The sequence below is a fragment of the Cucurbita pepo genome, chromosome 2, assembly GCF_057944985.1.
Source record: "Cucurbita pepo subsp. pepo isolate OVF chromosome 2, ASM5794498v1, whole genome shotgun sequence".
NCBI lineage: Eukaryota > Viridiplantae > Streptophyta > Magnoliopsida > Cucurbitales > Cucurbitaceae > Cucurbita > Cucurbita pepo.
The window spans coordinates 7,428,289-7,449,482 of record NC_141799.1 but is presented as its reverse complement, the minus strand read 5'-3'; the positions used below and the strand labels follow the sequence as shown (position 1 = coordinate 7,449,482).

Here is a 21,194-nt window from a genome sequence, read left to right as displayed (position 1 = left end):
CTGAAATTCAATACATTTTGATACCTTATCATAACTAAAAAAATATAAGGGTAGTATGTGACTTGAGTATTTTAAAAAATAATTAGTAAGTCACTTGTTGTTGGGGTTAGTAATGCAAGCACACACATAACATGGCTGGGAACTATCTTTAAAAATCGTCACATGGCCTTGGACTCTTTTCAGTTCTCTGCAAGGTTAAATGTGTGGTACTTCCCCACACACGACCCACGTACGCGCACATGGACCCACCAGGTGGGCTCGTATATGTACCCCTTAGGGCTGCCTTGGTCGGACAAATGCATTACACGTCACCGAAGGCCATATAAAAGGAAAGACTCGCATGATATCATGACAAACATAAATACCGAAAGTATGCGTTCATATGAACATAACATAATGGGAAGTATCTCGATGCACATGACATACATACATGCATGTTAGACGTCTCTCTCCTTCTTGCGGTTTCATATTTTTCTAGCCAGGTTTCCTCCGACTAGCATTTCTTCGTTCGTTTCTGCTACCAATGGCGACAGTGACCCTCCTCGTGACCTATTACATCCATTACCACGTTGAGTTTGCCTCGGAAAAGAAGGGAAGAGCATCGTTAACTGAGATCGTCAGTGAGTTCTCTCTCTCTATCTCTCTCTCGGATGCATCGATGAACTACATAAAGGGCGTGCGAATGCATTGTAAGCTTTATTATGTGTACACCTTGAAAAAGAAAAATTGTAATATTTTATTTTATTATGTGGTGTGTATGATATATATTGTATGTTGAGATTGAGTGTACATGTAAAATATGCGCTTAAAAGATGATGAATCTAGTTTTAGTTATACATAATTCTAATGATTCCAACGGGAAGAGGGAGATAAAGTGACCAACAAGGAAGGTTAAAAGCTCCATTCTATGATCAAGAACATCTTAGGGATGCTCGTGTTTATGGACAGTTATCTTAGGATTACGAAGGTGGAACGCAAGAAAGGAGGTACCTACGAGACTTAAACATATTTAGTCTTTTATTACGGTTAAACATAGAATATACCATATTTGATCTTTTATTGATGGTAAATATCTAGATATTTGACTTCCATTACGGTTTACCATATGTATCATCCTTCCCCTTTTATTATAGGAAATATCTTGTATCCATTTATTACTTTTTCCATTTACTTGGTAATTTATTTGATGATTATAAATACATAATTTCACCATCATTTAGGTGTCGTGGTTTTAGCAAATATTTTCATAGTATTAGAGTTCCTTTGGTTTATTAACCCCGAACCTTTCTTCTGCAGAGCTTTTGAATCCTTTTCTCATCTTCTTCTCCACCATCACTGCTGGCTTTGACGTTGTAGGGGCAGTCGTCATGGCTGCCGCAGGCAGAGCCGATTGATTACTCTTTGACTCCACCTTTTTGGCCTCCAAATCATCTTTTGCAGGCCCACTCTTCGCCGTACTCTATATATACAACATCATCTTCTCCAACATAATCAGTTTCCCCTTAGCCAACATAGCTTCTACCATTTTCTTCCCAATCCCTTCACAGAAACACTAACCTCAAGATCCTTATCAGCATTCTCATCGGAAATATATGAAATCTCTACAAGCCTACCGACCTTCTGCAAGATTTACCTTCAGAATTTGGGCATCGTACAAGCCTCTTTGCCAACCAAGTCGACGCCGACCTCTTCTCAAAATCGACTCCTTTGCGCACTGTGGCGACTCTTATGGCTACAACACTGCCTTCATCCCATGCTCTGGGGGGCGTGGCGCCCTCTCCGTCCATTGGAAGTTTACCACCTACTATGGCGTTGGCTACTTCTCCACCAGCTCCACCTACTACCCTGTTGCCGACCTCCACTCCTGTCAATGGTGGTGCTGTGAATAGAATCACTATCTTTGGATCTATCATTGTGGCTCTTCACCCACTCATGATGATCTCTTTATTAGTCAGTTAAAATATGCTCGAGATATTCTTACTCGTGCTCATTTGCTCGATAGCAAATTAGTCCACAAGGCGCAGACCCCTCTCCCTCTTCACCCCTCTCTTTCTTTCTTCGTCTAAAATACATCCTATAGTCCACATTTTCAATTTCTGCCATTTTCTTCTATTGCTCTCACCGCACGTCCATCCTTCCTTCTTCACTGCCACCATTAAACCCTCTCTCTATCTGTCTCTTGCCCTTTTTTAAGAATAGAGTCATCGCCTTAATTTTGAAGCCACTATCTTGCATCTCTATAGCCCACAACCCAGGATTGTTTCTCAATCCCTAAGAGGGGTGCTGATGGTTCTCCCCTCTCTGATTCTACTATGCATTGACATCTCTTCAAATTTTTATCCAAGTTTTACGTTCGTTCAAACTCGATGCTCAATTTGCAAGGGGTGTTAAGGATATTTAGCCTTCCATTAAGGTTTACGATAACATATTTGACCTTTTATTGAAAGCAAATATCTAGATATTTGCTCTCGATTATGGTTTACTGTAAATACCATATTTGACCTCCTATTGAAGGCAGCAAATATGTTTATTACTCTTTAACTTTAACATAGTTATTATATTTGACTTTTTATTATAGACAAATATCTTGTATCGGTTTATTTCTGTTACCTTTTACTTATAATTTATTTGATGATTATAAATAGAAAATTTCACTACTATAGTCGTAGTTTTAGCAAATATTCACATACCATGAGAAAATTTCTTTAGAAAATATTCCAATGATACAATACTAAAAACTCTTAGAGTTTTTGCAGCTCCAACATGAGATAAGTCTATTAATATTAATGAAGGAAAGCAAGTTTATTACGGGTTTGAGGCTAATATATCACAACCTGATTTTCAAGCTTGTTCGAAATATGATTGCGACTGGGGTTGATTTGATGGTGTAAAAAGACATGTAAAAAATACGAGAGAAACATGAAAAATATGGAGGGAGTACAAAGAGTCAGTGAGAAGCCTATTTTTAGGCTCTTCATCTTGTCCACCTACGTGTACTAGGATACTACCCTCTTTCTTGACATGTTCTCATTCTTATCCTAAGAATTTAGGCTCTTAGGTTATATTATTATTGTTGGCTTTTTGGTAGTTCATCTCAAATTAATTAATTAATTGATATTTTGATGGTAACAAACTTACACTCAATTATTAACAATTGTCAGTATTTTGAATTGTCTACAGTATAAGGTTAGAAATAATGATTTCAACGTCTTTTTCAATAACTCAAATCAGAGCTAAAACAGAGAAATTTCAATCGAAACAAGATACCCGACGTGATGATGTAGCGGCAAAATTGACATCAAGGACCAATCAAAATATGACATTTTTAAGTTTGGAAGAGTAACAAAGGGTGGAATTTTCAATTACTTTCGATAGAAATAAAATTATTTGAATTATAAAAATAAACGGTACTCACGTCATTTTTATTAATATTTTTTATTATTATATTATTACATTAAAAAAAATATAAATAATAAAAATGAATTTGAAATGTTTTAGTGATCCAAAAGTTTGCTCATTAGTTGACTGTATTAATTCCTATTTTTGACATATGTTTCCTATTTAAACTCATATCTTCTCCATCTTTTTTATAACACAACACACAACTTCCAATAGTTTCTTTGATCTAAATTTTTATAAAGTCTTACTCCCTCCAAATTGGAAATTTTATTGCTATATTGCGTGTTCATCTTATTCTTAGAACATATATTTATTCTATTGTGTGGCCAATGGTTCTTCTCTCCAAATCTTCTAATTTTATCGAAGATCTCTCCAAATTTTTCAATTTTATTGCTGGTTCATCTTATTCTTTACCAAATGTTTATTGTAGGGTAAGTGGTAAGGATATTTAATATTAAATTATAGTTTACCATATATATCATATCTGATATTTTATTATAGACAAATATCTAGATATTTGCCTTCTTACCATAGGTGTCTTTCCATTGTTATTTCCATTTATTACTCTTCCCATATACTTGTAATTTATTTGATTATAAATAAGGTAATTTTCACACATACGGTGGATTAATCAAACATTCTCAGTGGGGAAATAGTTGTGTACCAATTTGATCCTGAGCCGTGGAGAGAATTGAGTTTGCTCTTGAACTCGTAAAAACAGCGGTGTACCGATTTGATCCTGAGCCATGGAAGGGATTGAGTTTGCTCTTGAACTCGTAAAAAGAGCAGTGTAGCGGTTGAGCTCTGATCCGAGGAAAGAATCGAGAAAAGTTTATTCAAATTTTCAAGAGGCGCTTGGGGAGTGGGGTAGGTCGAGTTTGACCAAACCACTATAAAACTACAAGTGTCATATTTTCTAACTCTTTTCTATTTAATTTCAAAAGTGTTATTAATAATTTCGAAAGTGTTATTAAGATTCATTGCATGTTCTAAGTTTTTTTTTTTTTTTTTTTTTTTTTTAAATAATTTTTATTGTTATTTCTTGAACTATTTTATTGTATCCATTATCAAATTCTACTCATTAAAAAAAAAAAAAATCATAATTAGAATAATTAATCACATTTAAATAATTTTATTGTTAAAGCCTATTCACCTCCTCTAGGGTGCCATACCGTTGCAACAATAATCTAGCCCAAGGACCTTGGTTCTGAGTTCTTAACTTTGGTTCTTATCTAAGGACCTTAGTTTTGAGATTCTCGATTCTTAGTTCTCAAAATTTGGATCTTGATCCACATTCTAGCTCTTATTCGTAGTTCTTAATTCTTGTCCTTGATTCTTTTCCTTCTCCTTAGTCTTGCTCTGGGTTCTTATCCTTAGTTCTTGTTCTTGTTTTTGTTCTCATTTTGTTCCCTAAGACACTTCACCCCTAGAATTTATGGTACAAGACATGAACCTGACAACCTGTATTTAAGGATTCATGCGTTTTAAGTGACACAATGCCAAGTAACGAACAACCAAAGGAATAAGTAGCTAACCAAGTAATAATATAAAATGACCATAGTGACGGGTATTTTAGATATTCCGTCCTTTGGCACCATGTGTCTTAAGAACGAGACTTGTCGCAACCAAGATTCACACTTGGAGAACTTGATATACAACTTATTCCCAGAGTGGTTAGGTCTTTTCGGAGGTGTTCCTGGTGTTCTAGGTCTGTTTTCGAGTACAATAGGATATCGTCAATGAACATAGTAACAAACGTATCTAGACAGTCTGTGAATACTCGGTTCATTAATTCCATAAACACAGTTAGGGCATTGGTGAAGCCAAATGACATCACTACGTACACGTAATGACCGTACCTTATCCTAAATGTTGTCTTTGGTACGTCTTTTTATTTAATTTTGATTTGGTGGTAACCTGACTGAATGTTTTATCTTGGAGAATATTGTTGCCTCTCTAAGTTGATCGAATAGGTCTTCTATACGAGGCAGAGGGTATTTGTTCTTTATGGTTCTCTTATTTAACTCTATGTAATCGATGCACAGACGCATCGATCCGTCTTTCTTTTTCACAAACAACACCAGCGCATCCCAAGGGGATACACTAGGTCGAATAAAATCTTTGTTCAGTAGGTCTTGTAACTACGTCTTGAGTTCTTTCAACTCTATTGGCACCATACGATAGGGTGCTTTGGAAATAGGCCAAATTTCTAGCTCGAGTTCTATAGCGAAGTCGACCTCTCGAAAAGGGGTATTCCTTGTAGGTCTTCCAGAAATACGTCTGAGAATTCATTTACTACTAGTATGTTGTCTAAGGTCTTTTGTTTTCCTCTTACATCTATGACACATGCTAATATAGCCCAACCGCCTTGTTGGACTAGTTTCTTTGCTTTCATCATCGAGACTACCTTTGGAGTCGTCCCAATACTTGTGCCTTTAATCTTAAAGCTAGGTCCATCCAGTGGTGAGAATACTACTTCCTTTTTGTGACAGTCTATAGTAGCACGATTTTTAGCTAACCACTCCATGCCTAGTATTACATTGAAGTCGGTCATGTTCACTACTATTAGGTCTACACTTGGGGTTTGGTCCGCTACGATTACTTGACCATTCTTTACTCTATCCCTAGCTACTAAGTCTACCCTCGCAGGGGTGCTTACCAATAGTACATGTTATAAGGGTTCTAATTCGAACCCTGTCTTTGATCCCTTTCGAGGCGGGCTCTCTTCTGCCTCATATCGCCTTCTTCCTCTAATAGGGGTCATCCCCTTCCTTGTCTTACTCTTCTGCGTGGTCTGGACGACATGGTTCTAGAAACCAAGATAACATCTCTTAAGTTTAAGGCTCATTGCTTATGAACATATGCTATATATTACATATACTAAGTTCACATCATAGTGTCAAAAATAATTTACTCAGCATGCTACAAACAACATCGTACTCTTAATAAATACATGAAATGCCACAAGAATTTCAGTAATATAAACAGAAAAATCTATGCGAGTTTGAAAACGCTTCTCTTTTCTTATCTTCTGCAAGGCGTACCTGACGGTGATGGGACATCGACGTTGGGACCATGGAACGTGTCAAGCCTACATCATAGGCTAGTCTATAGAATCTAAAACCTAGAGCTCTGATACCAACTGTAAGGACCCTAAATTTCTACTTACTCAGAGTCGCTATTAACGTTTCATGCTTTTCTAAAATGCAGAACATAACTCTTAAAAGAAAACATCATCTATAGTATAAATGTCGAAAACATTTAAAACATCTTTTAACTCTGGAAAACATAGCCATGGTCTTACGTGTTTAATACGAAATACAGAAAATTTAAAGAAAATAAAAACAATACAAAATAATTTAAAACAATGAAATGAAAAACAACCTATTTTAACTTAAGACTGGAATTTAAATATGAGTCTACCCTATGCACGTGTCACCGTCTCTGTTTGTGATGTTGCCGTCATCCGTACATATGTGCCTTGCTTTTACCTAAAAAATGATGTGGCACACAGCCTGAGTATTTCGAAGAATACTCAGTAAGTGACCCCACAATAGGGGCCATGCTAAATGAAATCACATGCAAATAGATATAGGCATCTATGTAACCACCCGACTTGTCCTATAAGTAGCGGTCAGGGCAGTTACCAAAAATAATTTGATTTATTTAAAAATTAATGAAAACTATGCAAAAACGGTCATTTATTAAAATCATGTGCGGGGTACCCCTTTAAAAAGGTTAAAACATGTAGCTTAAAAAATGTTGGCAACGTATGAAATTAAAATCAGAAGGCAATTTGGTGTGACCGCCTAATTCCCATAAACTAAGCGTCCACAAACATAGTTTAAATTAATAAACAAAAGTGCGAAAACGTCTATCCATCAAAATAAAATTCCAATAAACATAAACTCCTTGAGTCGCCCCATGACTGACTTCGACATCCCACTCGTCACCTCCATGCCACACCTTCGCCTGAAAACCATTTTAAAAACACGGTGAGTATTAAAATCCTCAGTAGGAACTCCTCTATTTGGTCAAATACATAAATCGTCACAAGGCGATCAACTAGAATCGAGGGACCCTAGTGTTTAATCACCCGAAACAAGCAGCGGATGATTATTGCCACAAGAAAATTAACGCCCATCTTTACTCCTTAAAATGATTATCCCTGGCTAGTTACCCGAAACACACAGCGTGATCCATTGCCACGAGGAAATCAACATCCCTCCTTATTTCATTAAAATGACTATCGAAGGCTAGTTACTCGAAACACATAACCCTTACCTTGATAGTCATTTTCTACAATCACCCCAAAGGTGATGATTGAAGGAAATGAACTCTTCATCCACGTAGCGGAAGCATTGGGAACCGTTTTGAAATTTATTAAGAATTAAAACAAAAGTAATAATTCGAGTATAAGAACTCTACCTTTGTAGAAACCCTAGCTTGCAAGACTCCTCGGAGTAATCCAACCATGCAAACGTTCTTCCACATTTCACTAGATCTTCCTTGCTATGACTCGAACACAAGGTCAAGGCTTGTAGGAGCCTCTTGAAAGAAAATCTCAAAGGGATTAGAGAAGAAGAAAGAATTCTAGAAAATCTTAAAGGGATTGGAGAAGAAGAAAGAATTTCGAGAATTCTCTGGTAATTTCATTCTCTAAAGAAAGTGGAAGAGATTGATGTGTTTGGGTGGTCTTGTTCATAGGGACTCTAGAAGAATCTTTTCCAAATAATATATTTGCATATTTAATATTTAGAATATATGAGATATTATAACATATCCTAATATATATTTAATTAGTTTGAATCTAATTAAAATTTCAAATATAATTTTATTTAACGTATCAAAATACATTGATTTAATATTTAATTCTATCAAATACAATAAATATGTTTTTCCTTTTTCATATATCTAATATATTAAATATTAATTTTAACCATTCAACTTAATATATTTTTCTCCATTTATATTTCACATATCTAATAATATTAAATATTAATTTGAACCCTTTAAATTAATATATTTTCTCTATTTATTTAATATATCTAATATATTAAATATTAATTTGTCATTTAAAATTAAATTTATTTTCTCTTTTATATTTAATATATCTAATATATTAAAAATAAATTTTAACCCTTCAAATTTTCTTTCAAATAAATTAAACCTAGCGTTATTATGAGCTAGCAAGTTATGGACTACAGATTATAAGCTCCAATACAAAATTAATTAATTAAACTATTTAATTAATCAATTCTCATTCATTAACTATAGGTCACTCCCCTATAGACCTAGAGTTTCACTCTTATGCTCTGCAGGACAAGTTATGTCCATTGATATAACCATTATAAAGCAAGTCGATCCTTCACGAGTTGTTCATAATTACAACTGGGTCAAAAGTCCGTTTTACCCCTGTAATTACATCTTTCACCTTAAGTATCACTGATTCTCTAATGAACAATTTGTCTATGATCCAATCATAAATCAAGTCCCTCTCGAGCCAGTGAGAGAGTGGGGCCCCATTGTTCAAGTCCCGAAATCAGTATTTAAGAGAACAACTCATCTACTTTCCATATATGGAAAGGAGTAAATTCAATCTCATGATATTATGTTCCCAACTCCCTATTTGGTCAAGTCCCCAAAATGGTAGACATATTGAATCGGCTAAAAGAGTCATTCTAATGACCCTATAATTTTTACCTATTTAATCTAAGGTCATTACTATACCTTGGAATGTGGAATATACATTAAATGGGCCCTGTTCATAAATGCGACCTACACTCGCCTTTTATTACCTCGTGAAAGAGAAAATGATTACAAGGGAAAGGAAGGAAAAGAACATTATTGAAATAAAGGAAAATGAAAAAACCGAAATGAATGTCTTATACTACTCTATGGTTTATTATGCAAATACAACTCAACCTATACTAGTGATGCAAACCGAATTCAACCTAGACTATGAAATGGAATAAAAAAATAACTACCCTATGCATGTGCCATGGTCCCGAGGTGTACGATGCAGCCGTCGTTGTCACATGGGTGCCTTGCCCTTATCTGCAAAAGTAAAGTAGCACGAGGCTTGAGTATTTCTAGAATACTCAGTAAGTGACCCCCTATCGGGGTTATGCAACAATCACATGCAATGAAATGATGGGACCTATCGTTTTGTTTCGTTTCATTTTGTTTTCCCTACGGTGCAATCCTAACGGGTAATCGTGGACGTGTACCATATACTCTACACACAGCCCATACGTGCGAGTATGGGCTCACCAGCTAGTTGCACACCGCGTGGCCACTATCCTTATCTGGTGGGCATACTCTAGGAGCTCCTTATGCCGGGACCCGTTAAAACTAGAACCATCACGACAGCGCTATGCAATGCATAACGATCGTTGTCCTGCCCTTGGATGTACGCGTCCGTACCCTCGTGATGGGATGGGGGTATCCCCCCAGATGCATGAACACACACAATGCATGAGGTCCCCCTATTACTACATTTATCTTTAATGACCATAACCCCCCCTGTCACGTTTCATGCTTCATGTCATTCAAATTTTCAGTTCACATTTTATACACATTTCTATCGGGGTTATGATTCCAGACAGTTTACCGTGTTTCATGTCATACAATTCATGCTGTTCACATTCACATATTCCATACAAACATGTCATAATCATTCAAGGACCACATATCGTCACATGCAAAACCTATCACATCAAACTAAGCAGCATACATAGCATACATACACGTTCACATGATTTCGTACTTAAGCATATTAAACTAGCTTACAATTTAATGACACGTGCAAATCCACGGGCACGTGCCAACATACAGCAAATAACGCGTATCACGTATCCCACAAAACTCTCTAGAACTGTGGGCACTGGGGCGGATACTAGTCTTTGTTTAGCTCTTGAAAGCTGGCCTCACAAGTATCGTCCCAAGCAAAAGGTACACCTTTTTTTGTCAATTGGGTGAGAGGCGTGGCTATTCTAGCGAAGTCCTGGACAAACCTTCGATAGTAGCCCGCCAATCCCAAGAAACTTCGTATCTCGATGACCGTTGTTGGGCATTTCCATTTCGTGACAGCTTCTATCTTATTGGAATCTACGAAGATTCCGTCTTTAGACACTACGTGCCCTAGAAACGAAACTTGTCGTAGCCAAAATTTGCACTTGGAGAATTTGGCATACAACTTGTTCTCCCTTAGGATAGTTAAGGCTTTGCGAAGGTGCTCTTTGTGTTCTAGGTTCGTTTTTGAGTATATCAAGATGTCGCCTATGAACACGATCACAAACGAGTCTAAGCACTCCTTAAATACTTGGTTCATTAATTCCATAAATACCGCTAGGGCATTGGTGAGACCAAAAGATATCACCACAAACTCGTAGTGGCCAATTCTGGTTCGAAAGGTTGTTTTCGGTATGTCTTCATTTTTAATCTTAATTTGATGATATCCTGATCGAAGATCTATTTTAGAAAACACTGTCGCCCCACGAGGTTGGTCAAATAGGTCCTCAATACGGGGTAACGGGTATTTGTTCTTTACCGTCCTCTTGTTTAATTCCCTATAATCAATGCATAAACGCATTGAGCCGTCTTTCTTTTTGACAAACAACACTGGTGCACCCCAAGGGGACACGCTAGGTCGAATGAAGCCTTTATCTAACAGGTCTTGCAGTTGTGATTTAAGTTCTTTTAGTTCTGCTGGTGCCATGCGGTACGGGGCCTTAGAGATGGGTCCCATTCCTGGTTCCAGATCTATTCCAAAGTCTACCTCTTGCGATGGAGGAATTCCCAGGAGGTCCTCCGGGAAGACATCCATAAATTCGTTTACTATGGATACTATATCTATTGGTTTTTCCTTTCCTTTTGTGTTTATTGCACAGGCTAGAAACGCCCACCCCCCTTGTTGTATTAGGCGTCTCGCTTTCATCATCGATATTATTTTTGGGGTGGTACCTATGGAGGTTCCTTTAAACTTAAAGGTAAGTCCGTTGGGAGGTGTGAATATCACCTCTTTCTTATGGCAGTCTATGCTAGCGAAGTTTTCGGCTAGCCAGTCCATTCCTAGTATGACGTCAAAATCCGTCATATCTACTACCTTTAAGTCTACGTGGATGATTTGTCGAGCTATTACCACTTGTCCGTCCTTTACTCTATTTTTCGTAACTAAGTCTACCCCTGTTGGGGTACTGACCGAAAATACATGCATTAAGGGTTCTACTACGAACTGTGCTTGTTTAACAAATGGTAAAGTAACAAAGGAATGGGTAGAACCAGAATCAAACAATGTCAACGCAAAGTGTCCTAGTATAGAAAGTGTACCTGTCACCACGGTGCCAGATGTTCTCGCCTCTTTACTGGTCGTTGCATATGCCCTGGTCTGTGGGCGGGTTTGTATGGTGGGCTCTCGGATGACCGGTCCTCTAAGGGGTTCCCTTGGATTTCCCGAGCTCCTTGTAAGACAAGTTCTGGCCACATGACCTGCATGACCACAGATATAACACATACCTGAGCCCGCTAAACATCTCTCAACATGTTGTTTTCCATAGTTACGCCACAGGGGCTTCTCCATTGCTAGGTATCGAGCTATTGGGGGTGGAGCAGGTGGCCTACTCTGATATCGAGGTCTCTGGAGCGGTGGTTGGAATTCTGTGGTTTCGACCTCGACAGGGCGTTTCCTCCCTGTGACAACCTTTGGCTCTATTTTCTTTTCCTCTAGGGTTCCTCTAGGGCCTTGGTCGTCCTTAGGGCCTCTTCATCGGTTTTTGGGTTAAAGACCTCTAACATGCGGCGGGTTTTCGGGTTCAATCCCAACACAAATTTTTCTGTTTGTTTCTCTTCAGTGTCAGCTAATGATGGTGCAAACCTTCTCAATCTCATGAAGTCCTGATCATATTGATCCACCGTGCGATCACCTTGGGTTAAATGGTTAAACTCTTGTTCTTTCTTTATACGAGTTTCGTTTGGATAATAATATTTCAGAAAAGCTTCCTTAAAGGTTCCCCACGTTGTAATTCCCCCGCCCGGGTTGATGCTCTGTTTATTATCCGACCACCACACTTCTGCATCTTTTTGTAACATATATGTCGCACACGCCACCTTATGTTCATCAAGGCATCTCATTGATTTAAAGGTCGTTTCCATGTTTGCGATCCACATCTGAGCCGTTGTGGGATCTTCCTTTGAACCGACAAAAGGATGGGGGTTATACTGTCTGAAATCCTTTAACCAACTCGCACCCTTATTCGAATGGGGGTTGTTGGCCGGTTGTATAGCTACCGCATCCACCGGTTGTGTGGCCGCCGCGTTGGCTGGTTGCGTGGCCATTGCCGCGACTTGTTGGTAGCTAGCAACGTGGCCTGTTGTGTGGCTAGATTGGTTTGCATTGTTGTTTGGAGTGATTCCAACATTAATCTTGTGGCGAGGTCTAACCGGGCCTGTGGTGCAGCTTGAGGGGGTGGTGTGTATTCAGGAGGGGGTACAACTTGTGGGGGAGGTGCATATTCAGGAGGTGGCACGGTTTGTGGGGGAGGTGCGTATTCAGGAGGTGGTACAAACGCATATGGTCCGGTAATCGACCCCTCTTGGGAAGAGCTTCTATCGGCTTCTCTTCTTCCCCCTCTCCTAATGGGAGGTCGTCCTCTCCCTCTCCTACGTCTTCTACGTCCTCTATGCGGCATGGTTCTAGAAACCAAGAAAAGGATTCTAGCTAAGTTTATGATTTACTTATAATATTCCCTACATCCTATCTTATAATTCATATAGAAGACATAAATATCATAACGTAAAGACATGCATTACATCAGATCACATCACAACACATTTTCATACAGTATCATGTCATGCATCATTTAAAGCCAACCACATTAAATATATCACAATGATCATACATCCCTCATTCTACGTAAGGTATACCTGGCAACGACGGGGCATCAGTAATTGGACCGTGGAACATGCCAAACCTACTCTGTAGGCTAGTCTACAAGATCTATAACTTGGCTCTGATACCAACTGTAATGACCCTATAATTTTTACCTATTTAATCTAAGGTCATTACTATACCTTGGAATGTGGAATATACATTAAATGGGCCCTGTTCATAAATGCGACCTACACTCGCCTTTTATTACCTCGTGAAAGAGAAAATGATTACAAGGGAAAGGAAGGAAAAGAACATTATTGAAATAAAGGAAAATGAACAAAACCGAAATGAATGTCTTATACTACTCTATGGTTTATTATGCAAATACAACTCAACCTATACTAGTGATGCAAACCGAATTCAACCTAGACTATGAAATGGAATAAAAAAACAACTACCCTATGCATCTGCCATGGTCCCGAGGTGTACGATGCAGCCGTCGTTGTCACATGGGTGCCTTGCCCTTATCTGCAAAAGTAAAGTAGCACGAGGCTTGAGTATTTCTAGAATACTCAGTAAGTGACCCCCTATCGGGGTTATGCAACAATCACATGCAATGAAATGATGGGACCTATCGTTTCGTTTCATTTCATTTTGTTTTCCCTACGGTGCAATCCTAACGGGTAATCGTGGACGTGTACCGTATACTCTACACACAGCCCATACGTGCGAGTATGGGCTCACCAGCTGTTCGCACACCGCTGGGCCACTGTCCTTATCCGGTGGACATACTCTGGGAGCCCCTTATGCCGGGACCCGTTAAAACTAGAACCGTCACGGCAGCGCTATGCAATGCATAACGATCGTTGTCCTGCCCTTGGATGTACGCGTTCGTACCCTCGTGATGGGATGGAGGTATCCCCCCAAATGCATGAACACACACAATGCATGAGGTCCCCCTATTACTACATTTATCTTTAATGACCATAACCCCCCTGTCACGTTCCATGCTTCATGTCATTCTCATTTTCAGTTCACATTTCATACACATTTCGATCAGGGTTATGATTCCAGATAGTTTACCGTGTTTCATGTCATACAATTCATGTTGTTCACATTCACATATTCCATACAAACATGCCATAATCATTCAAGGACCACATATCGTCACATGCAAAACCTATCACATCAAACTAAGCAGCATACATAGCATACATACACGTTCACATGATTTCGTACTTAAGCATATTACACTATCATACAATTTAATGACACGTGCAAATCCACGGGCACGTGCCAACATACAGCAAATGACACGTAACCTACGACGGGAGCCACTTACTTGGTAGGCCTTAGCTGAAGTACTCCCTAGAATATAAAAGCTCCTAGCTCCTTGTGAACGTTCTACACTTCCGTTGGTGGTTGGTTGCTATTGGTTCATTCGTCACTTTCGTTAGTATTTCACAAATATAATTAATTCCAAACTTGAATTTGTGAAATACGACCTTAAAATGTTCTATTTTACCTTAAATAGGGCTGAAACTAAGTCCGAGAGGGTTGAAACGGTGACAAACGGGGTGGAGCCGAGGGGCCGCCGCTGAGCCAATTGATCCACCGGAGCCGAGGGGAGCCGCGTGACACAATCGCACTTTCGAAGGCAGCGGACTAGCGATTGTGCGGCACTCACTTTCTAGCGACAAGTGAGCTAAGCCAATTTGTTCTTGCGTCGCCTACGGCCAAGCGACGTACGATCGAGCCTCTAGCCTCGATTTTAAAACAAGGTTTTAGAAAACGAGGAGAGAGAGAGATTTTAGAAAGAGAGATTTTGGAAAGAGACGCTATATAAGCAAGTAAGAGAAAGATAACAACGGCTTAGCATATATAACCTTGGGTAGGGAGAAGTTGACAACTAGTCATATCCCCCTATAATACATTCTGAGCCATTTTATGTCTGGCAGGGCTAGACATGATATTTTTGAGGCGTCATACGCCCTAGAATTACAAAAGGAAAAACACTAGAATGAAAAGACATGCCAAGGGTTTGGCTTGTCATGGGCATGCGGCCATGGGCAACACGCCCTAGACGAGCATGATCGTGACATCCTCCCCCACCTAATTGGTTGACGTCCCTGTCAACTGACTACTTTCAAACCTTGCGATGTGGGTGGCGGCGGAGTTCAGATCTTTGGCGCGTTCCCAGCTGGTTTCCTCTGTAGGGAGATTCTTCCATTTGACAAGGAATTCACGAATCGTCCGTACAGGTCTTCCTATCTTCCTAACCCTGTCGGCTAGGATCTCTTCTACTTCTTTTGTTTCTTTTTGCTTCAGATCGATGCTTGGTCTTGTGGTTGCATTTCGTTGGTCGTCGTCTTGGTCAGGGTGATAGGGCTTCAAGTTGCTCACATGAATTACTGGGTGGATTTTCATCCATGCGGGTAGTGCAACTCGGTAGGAGGTAGCCCCGATCTTTTTAAGGACTTCAATCGGGTCTTCATATTTTCGAACTAGTCTCTGGTCCTATATGCTGCGAAATCTGATCTGTTTTGGTCTCAGCTTGATAAGAACTTGATCTCTTGCTCGGAATTGAAGGGGGCGATGCTTCTTGTCCGCCCACTTTTTCATATGCTTGGAAGCCTTCTCTAAATATGCCCGGGCTATATCTGTCGTCTGCTTCCATTCTCTTGTAAAGTTGTGAGCTTGAGGGTTTTTCCCTGCATAAGGATGATCAATAATATGGGGTAAGGCCGGTTGTCGTCCACTTACAATTTCGAAGGGACTCTTCTCCGTAGACGAGCTTGTTTGGCAATTGAAGCAAAATTGGGCGACATCTAACAGTTGTATCCAGTTCTTCTGGCGAGCGTCGACGAAGTGACGTAAGTATTCTTCGAGCAAGCAATTGAACTGTTCTGTCTGTCCATCGGTTTGAGGGTGATAACTCGAGGAGATGTTTAAGGTTGTTCCCAAGAAGGCGAATAACTCAGTCCAGAATGTCCCAATGAATCTGCCATCCCCATCACCAATGATGCTTGACGAAATACCCCATAGCTTTACAACGTGTTTGAAAAACAGTTGGGCTGTGAGTTATGCCAAGCATAATTTTGGAGTGGGGATGAATGTCGCATATTTTGAGAATCGGTCTACGATAACCAAGATGGCGTCATATTCCCCGACTTTTGGGAGGTGTGTTATGAAGTCCAGAGATACACTTTCCCAAGGTCTTGTTGGCACAGGTAGAGGTTCCAAGAGTCCTGAGACTCTGGCTTTCTCGACTTTGTCCTGTTGACAGATGAGGCACGTCTTGGTGTATTGCATGATGTCGTCTCGCATGTTTGGCCAGAAGTACCCCTTCTTTATTAGGGCGTATGTTCTTTGCCACCCAGGGTGTCCGACCCATAAGGTATCGTGACATTCCTGAATGAGCTTCTTCCTCAGTTCCCCCGTTCTTGGGACATACAATCTGTTTCCTTTGGTCATCAGGAGGTCTCCCTCAACCCAAAACTGTCGTGTTTTTCTAGCTTTAGCTAGTTCGACGACGGCTTTGGCCGATGGGTCTTTATGTAACTATTCCTTGATGATGTCGCGCATCGATCCATCGATCTTACTTGAATGAATATGAGCTAACATGCACAGGGCCGCATGTTCGCCCTTCCGATTCAGCGCGTCGGCTGCTTGATTACTCTTTCCTGCTTTGTGTTCGAACTTGAAGTCGAATTCCTTCCACGACTCCTGCCACCGGGCTTGTTTTGCTGTTAATTTTGGTTGATTAAAGAAGTGGCAAATGACGCTGTTATCCGTCTTCACTACGAACTGTGATCCCAAAAGATACTGTCTCCAGACTCGAAGGCAGTGGACTACAGCCAGCATTTCTTTCTCGGAGACAGTGTATCTCCGTTCGACATCGTTGAGCTTTCGACTTTCGTAAGCGATGGGGTGGCCTTCCTGAATAAGGACCCCACTTAGAGCAAAGTCGGAAGCATCTGTTTCTATTTCAAATGGCTTTGTAACATTTACCAACCCGAGGACAGGACCCCTCGTCATGGCTGTTTTCAGATTTTCAAAGGCCATTTGACAATCATTCGACCACGACCAAGGGTGGTCTTTGTTCAACAGCTCTGTCAATGGGGCGGCTCGTCGTGAAAACCCTTCGACGAACCGCCTATAGTAGTTGGCTAATCCTAAGAAGGACCGCACCTCAGATGCGGAAGTAGGAACTTTCCATTCTTGGATAGCTTTTATCTTGTCGCTATCCATACTAATTTGTCCACATTTGACGACATGTCCAAGGAAGTTGATGCATGTTTGTGCGAATGCACATTTCTCTTTCTTCACATACAGTTGGTTCTGCCGTAGATTGTCAAACACTAGCTTCAAGTGCACTTTGTGTTCCTCTAGGGTTGTGCTGTAAACAACGATGTCGTCGAGGTATACTATGACGAACTGATCCAAGTATTCGTAGAAAACCTGGTTCATCAACGTGCCGAAAGTAGCTGGGGCGTTTGTCAAGCCAAAGGGCATTACTAGGAATTTAAAGACCCCATATCTTGTTACGCACGTCGTCTTGGGTTCGTCGCCTTCGGCAATACGTACTTGATAATACCCTGATCGTAAGTCCAACTTTGTGAAGTACTTGGCCCCGTGAAGTTGGTCGAACAAGTCGGATATAATCGGCAGAGGATATTTGTTGCGTACCGTCACCTTGTTTAAGGCTCTATAGTCTATGCACAGACGCAACGTCCCATCCTTCTTCTTCTGGAACAGTACGGGGGCTTCGTAAGGTGCCTTTGCCGGGATGAATCCCGCCTTCAGCAACTCATCCAATTGTTTCCTCAATTCGGCTAGCTCGGGCGGAGCCATCCGGTATGCATTCTTCGCTGGCGGTTTTAACTCTGGGGAGGAGTTCGATTTCATGGTCAATGCCTCGACGAGGTGGTAGTGTTTGGGGTAGACTCTCTGGCATTATGTCGGTATAGCTGTTTAGTACTTCCTTGATTTCCTCTGGGACAGTCTCTTTGGTGGTTGCTTCTTCCATCATCGGTATGGCCATGAATGTAGGTTCCTCTCGTGCGAGTCCCCTTTTCAGCTGTATGGCCGAGATCACTCGAAGATTACCTGGTTGCTTGATGCTTGCAGGTATTACTGTGGGGTTGCGGTCGGTGATCACCAAGCATTTCGCCAGTGGCATTGGGATGACCTTGTGTTCTAGGAGGAACTCCATCCCAAGTACCACGTCGAAGTCGTCCATGCGTACCACGACAAGGTCTAGCTCTCCAGTCCAATCCCCTATTTTGAAGGGGACTCCTTTGGAAACTTCCAAAATAGGCAAGGCCTCGGAGTTGACAGCTTTCATTTTCCCCGGGTCCTTTCCTATGGTGAGTCCCAATCTTCGGGCTTCTTGATCGGTAATGAAGTTGTGGGTTACTCCAGAGTCTATCAGAGTGCTCTTGCTCGGTCGAGAATTTATTGTCGCATCTACGAACATGAGCCCTTTCTCTATTATCTCCTTCGGTTCGACTTTCCGTTGGAGGGCTGACAAGAATTTGAGTGCGCCCATTCGGGGGTTGTCGTGATCTTCCTTCTTGTCTAGCATAGTCTCGACCCTTGCCTCATTGCTCTCTTGAATGGACACTTGGAGCGCAGTGAAAGAGGCCCGATTAGAACAGTAGGATACTTTGTGGGGACCTTTACACAGCATGCATTGTAAAGGTGTCGTCGGGTGGTTCTTTTGATGGTAAGGCCCTCGAGATGTCCCCGCTTGATTGTTCTGGGGAGATTTATCCGTCTATCCGCTCTGTCTTTTGGGGCTTCCATTTCGATGACCTGGTGGCTTGTATGTTTTGCCCCCAGTGTTTGGGGACGGTGTCGATCTTCTTTGGGATCTTGCTTCGTTCCCACAGTCTATGAGTCTCTCGGCGCAGGCCATTGCAGCAGCTAGGGTTTGGACCTTGTTCTCATGTATCTTTGTTTTGGCCCACGACTGTAACCCATTTATAAAGAAGAACATCTTGTTCTTCTCTGCTGTGCCCCTGATATCTAGCATCAGGGTTGAGAACTGTCTGACATAGTCCTGTATGCTTCCAGTATGTTTCAGGGCTACTATTTTCTCCATTACTATATGTCCTGCGTTTTCAGGGAGGAATTGTTCCCTCAACTCTTTCTTGAGGTCCTCTCATGAGTCGATGGTGCACAATCCATCCTCGATGTCTTGCACCTTCGTACGCCACCACAGTTTGGCGTCGTCTATGAGATACATCGAGGCTACAGTCACCTTCTTGTCGTCAGTACAAGCCGTTGTGGCTTTGAAGTACTGCTCGACATCAAAGATGAAGTTTTCCAACTCCTTGGCGTCCCGATTCCCTTTGAAGGCTCTAGGGTCTGGGAACCTTAGTTTGTTGGATCCTGTACTAGTTTGCCCAGCCGTGACGCCTTCCACGGCTTTCATGGTCACTTCAATTCGAGTGCTCATGGAGGCCATCCTTTCTTGGATGTCGTCGATTGTTGTTCTAAATTCATCAGCTAATCCATTGAACAAACTCATCATTGTATTTTGTAGCACATCGAACTCTTCGTCACGTCCCTCTTTGTGCGCGACAGAGCTATCTGGACTACCAGACGGTTTTGGGCTACTCGTAGGAGCAACTCTTTCTTCGAGCGAGGTCACTCGAAACATCAGTTCTGCGATTGGCAACCCATCCAGGCGGTTGCCCATTGCGTCGACTTTGAAGACTTTCTCACTCAGTTCGGTCACCCGTTTTTCCAGGAAACGGATGGTGTCAGGGACTTCTTTGAGGAACAGCATTTCCTTCTCTATTAGCGTAAGCCGGTCGGCTTGTGCTTTGGGTGCCGACTTTATCGTCGACATGATCTCGGTCTTTATGATGTTACGGAGCTAACAAAGCTTTGATACCACTTGACACAATCGCACTTTCGAAGGCAGCGGACTACGATTGTGCGGCACTCACTTTCCAGCGACAAGTGAGCTAAGCCAATTTGTTCTTGCGTCGCCTACGGCCAAGCAACGTACGATCGAGCCTCTAGCCTTGGTTTTAAAAGAATGTTTTAGAAAACGAGGAGAGAGAGAGATTTTAGAAAGAGAGATTTTGGAAAGAGACGTTATATAAGCAAGCAAGAGAAATGTAACGAACCGAAAAAAAAAAAAGAGAAAAAGAAAAAAAAGAGAATAATAATAATAAGTAAATAATAATTAAAAAAAAAAAAGTAAATTATGGACTTTCCACCTTCCCCAAATATCTCCCCCACCCCTTCTCCAACTGCAAATGATCTGAAAAAAAAAAAAAAAAAAAAAAAAAAGGTAGATTTTGGGAAGAGAAAAAGAATGGGAAAAAAACAAAGGAAAGATCACAGATTCTGGGAGAGAAGAATTGGAGACGACCTTCCCTTGAAGCAGATTTAATAGGAATGGAAAGAGGTAGAAAAGTTATCTGTGACGAACAGTTCGATATGAAGCGAACTCTAGCAACCTTTGGAGCAGCTCTCGAGGAACGGGAGCTTACGTTAATTAAATTAGGGAATCTTCGGCAAAGGCCAACCAGGTAAGTGGCCTTACTATAGGATAGGCTAAAAATTGTATGAGTTACGATGTTGTATGAACTATGTCGTACGATGCGGTATATGAGTTATGATGATGTATGACTTATGATGATGTGCTCAGTATATATATATTTTGAGGAATGTCGTACTTGATATGTTTGATGCACTTTGTGGCAATATGATGAGTATGATGATTGCGTGACGTTTACCTTAATATGGTGATGTTTTCCATATTGAGCATGCTATATGATGATGAGTGCCATATTGCATCATGTCGTTAGATCGACATAAGACACAACCCTAAGAGCGTGAAAATGATATTAATATAAATATCCACGAGTATGTGTTACCTAGAGTAACAAAGAGATGAGACTAG

At 40.7% G+C, this 21,194-nt stretch overlaps 1 protein-coding gene across 1 annotated transcript; it reads right to left on the bottom strand.

Annotated features, from left to right (window-relative positions):
- Positions 1 to 15,376: 15,376 nt before the first annotated feature.
- LOC147793457 (uncharacterized) lies at positions 15,377 to 19,376 on the bottom strand. Its single transcript, XM_087121119.1, has 5 exons — positions 19,088 to 19,376; positions 18,252 to 18,895; positions 16,893 to 18,220; positions 15,836 to 16,271; positions 15,377 to 15,787 (listed from the first exon to the last, which is right to left on the bottom strand). Exons 1-5 carry the CDS (start codon positions 19,374 to 19,376, stop codon positions 15,383 to 15,385), a joined length of 3,102 nt encoding a protein of 1,033 aa, XP_086977245.1. The 3' UTR covers positions 15,377 to 15,382.
- Positions 19,377 to 21,194: the final 1,818 nt, after the last annotated feature.

Bases quoted from the DNA above. Each gene is read 5' to 3' on its own strand.
- LOC147793457 (XM_087121119.1), bottom strand. From the start codon at position 19,376: ATGGAGAAAATAGTAGCCCTGAAACATACTGGAAGCATACAGGACTAT. The intron at 18,896-19,087 runs GTCATCGAAATG...CTGCGCTCCAAG, and splicing joins CAAAACATACAAGCCACCAG to TGTCCATTCAAGAGAGCAAT. The intron at 16,272-16,892 runs GTTAGCTCATAT...TGGGGATGGCAG, and splicing joins GAACATGCGGCCCTGTGCAT to ATTCATTGGGACATTCTGGA.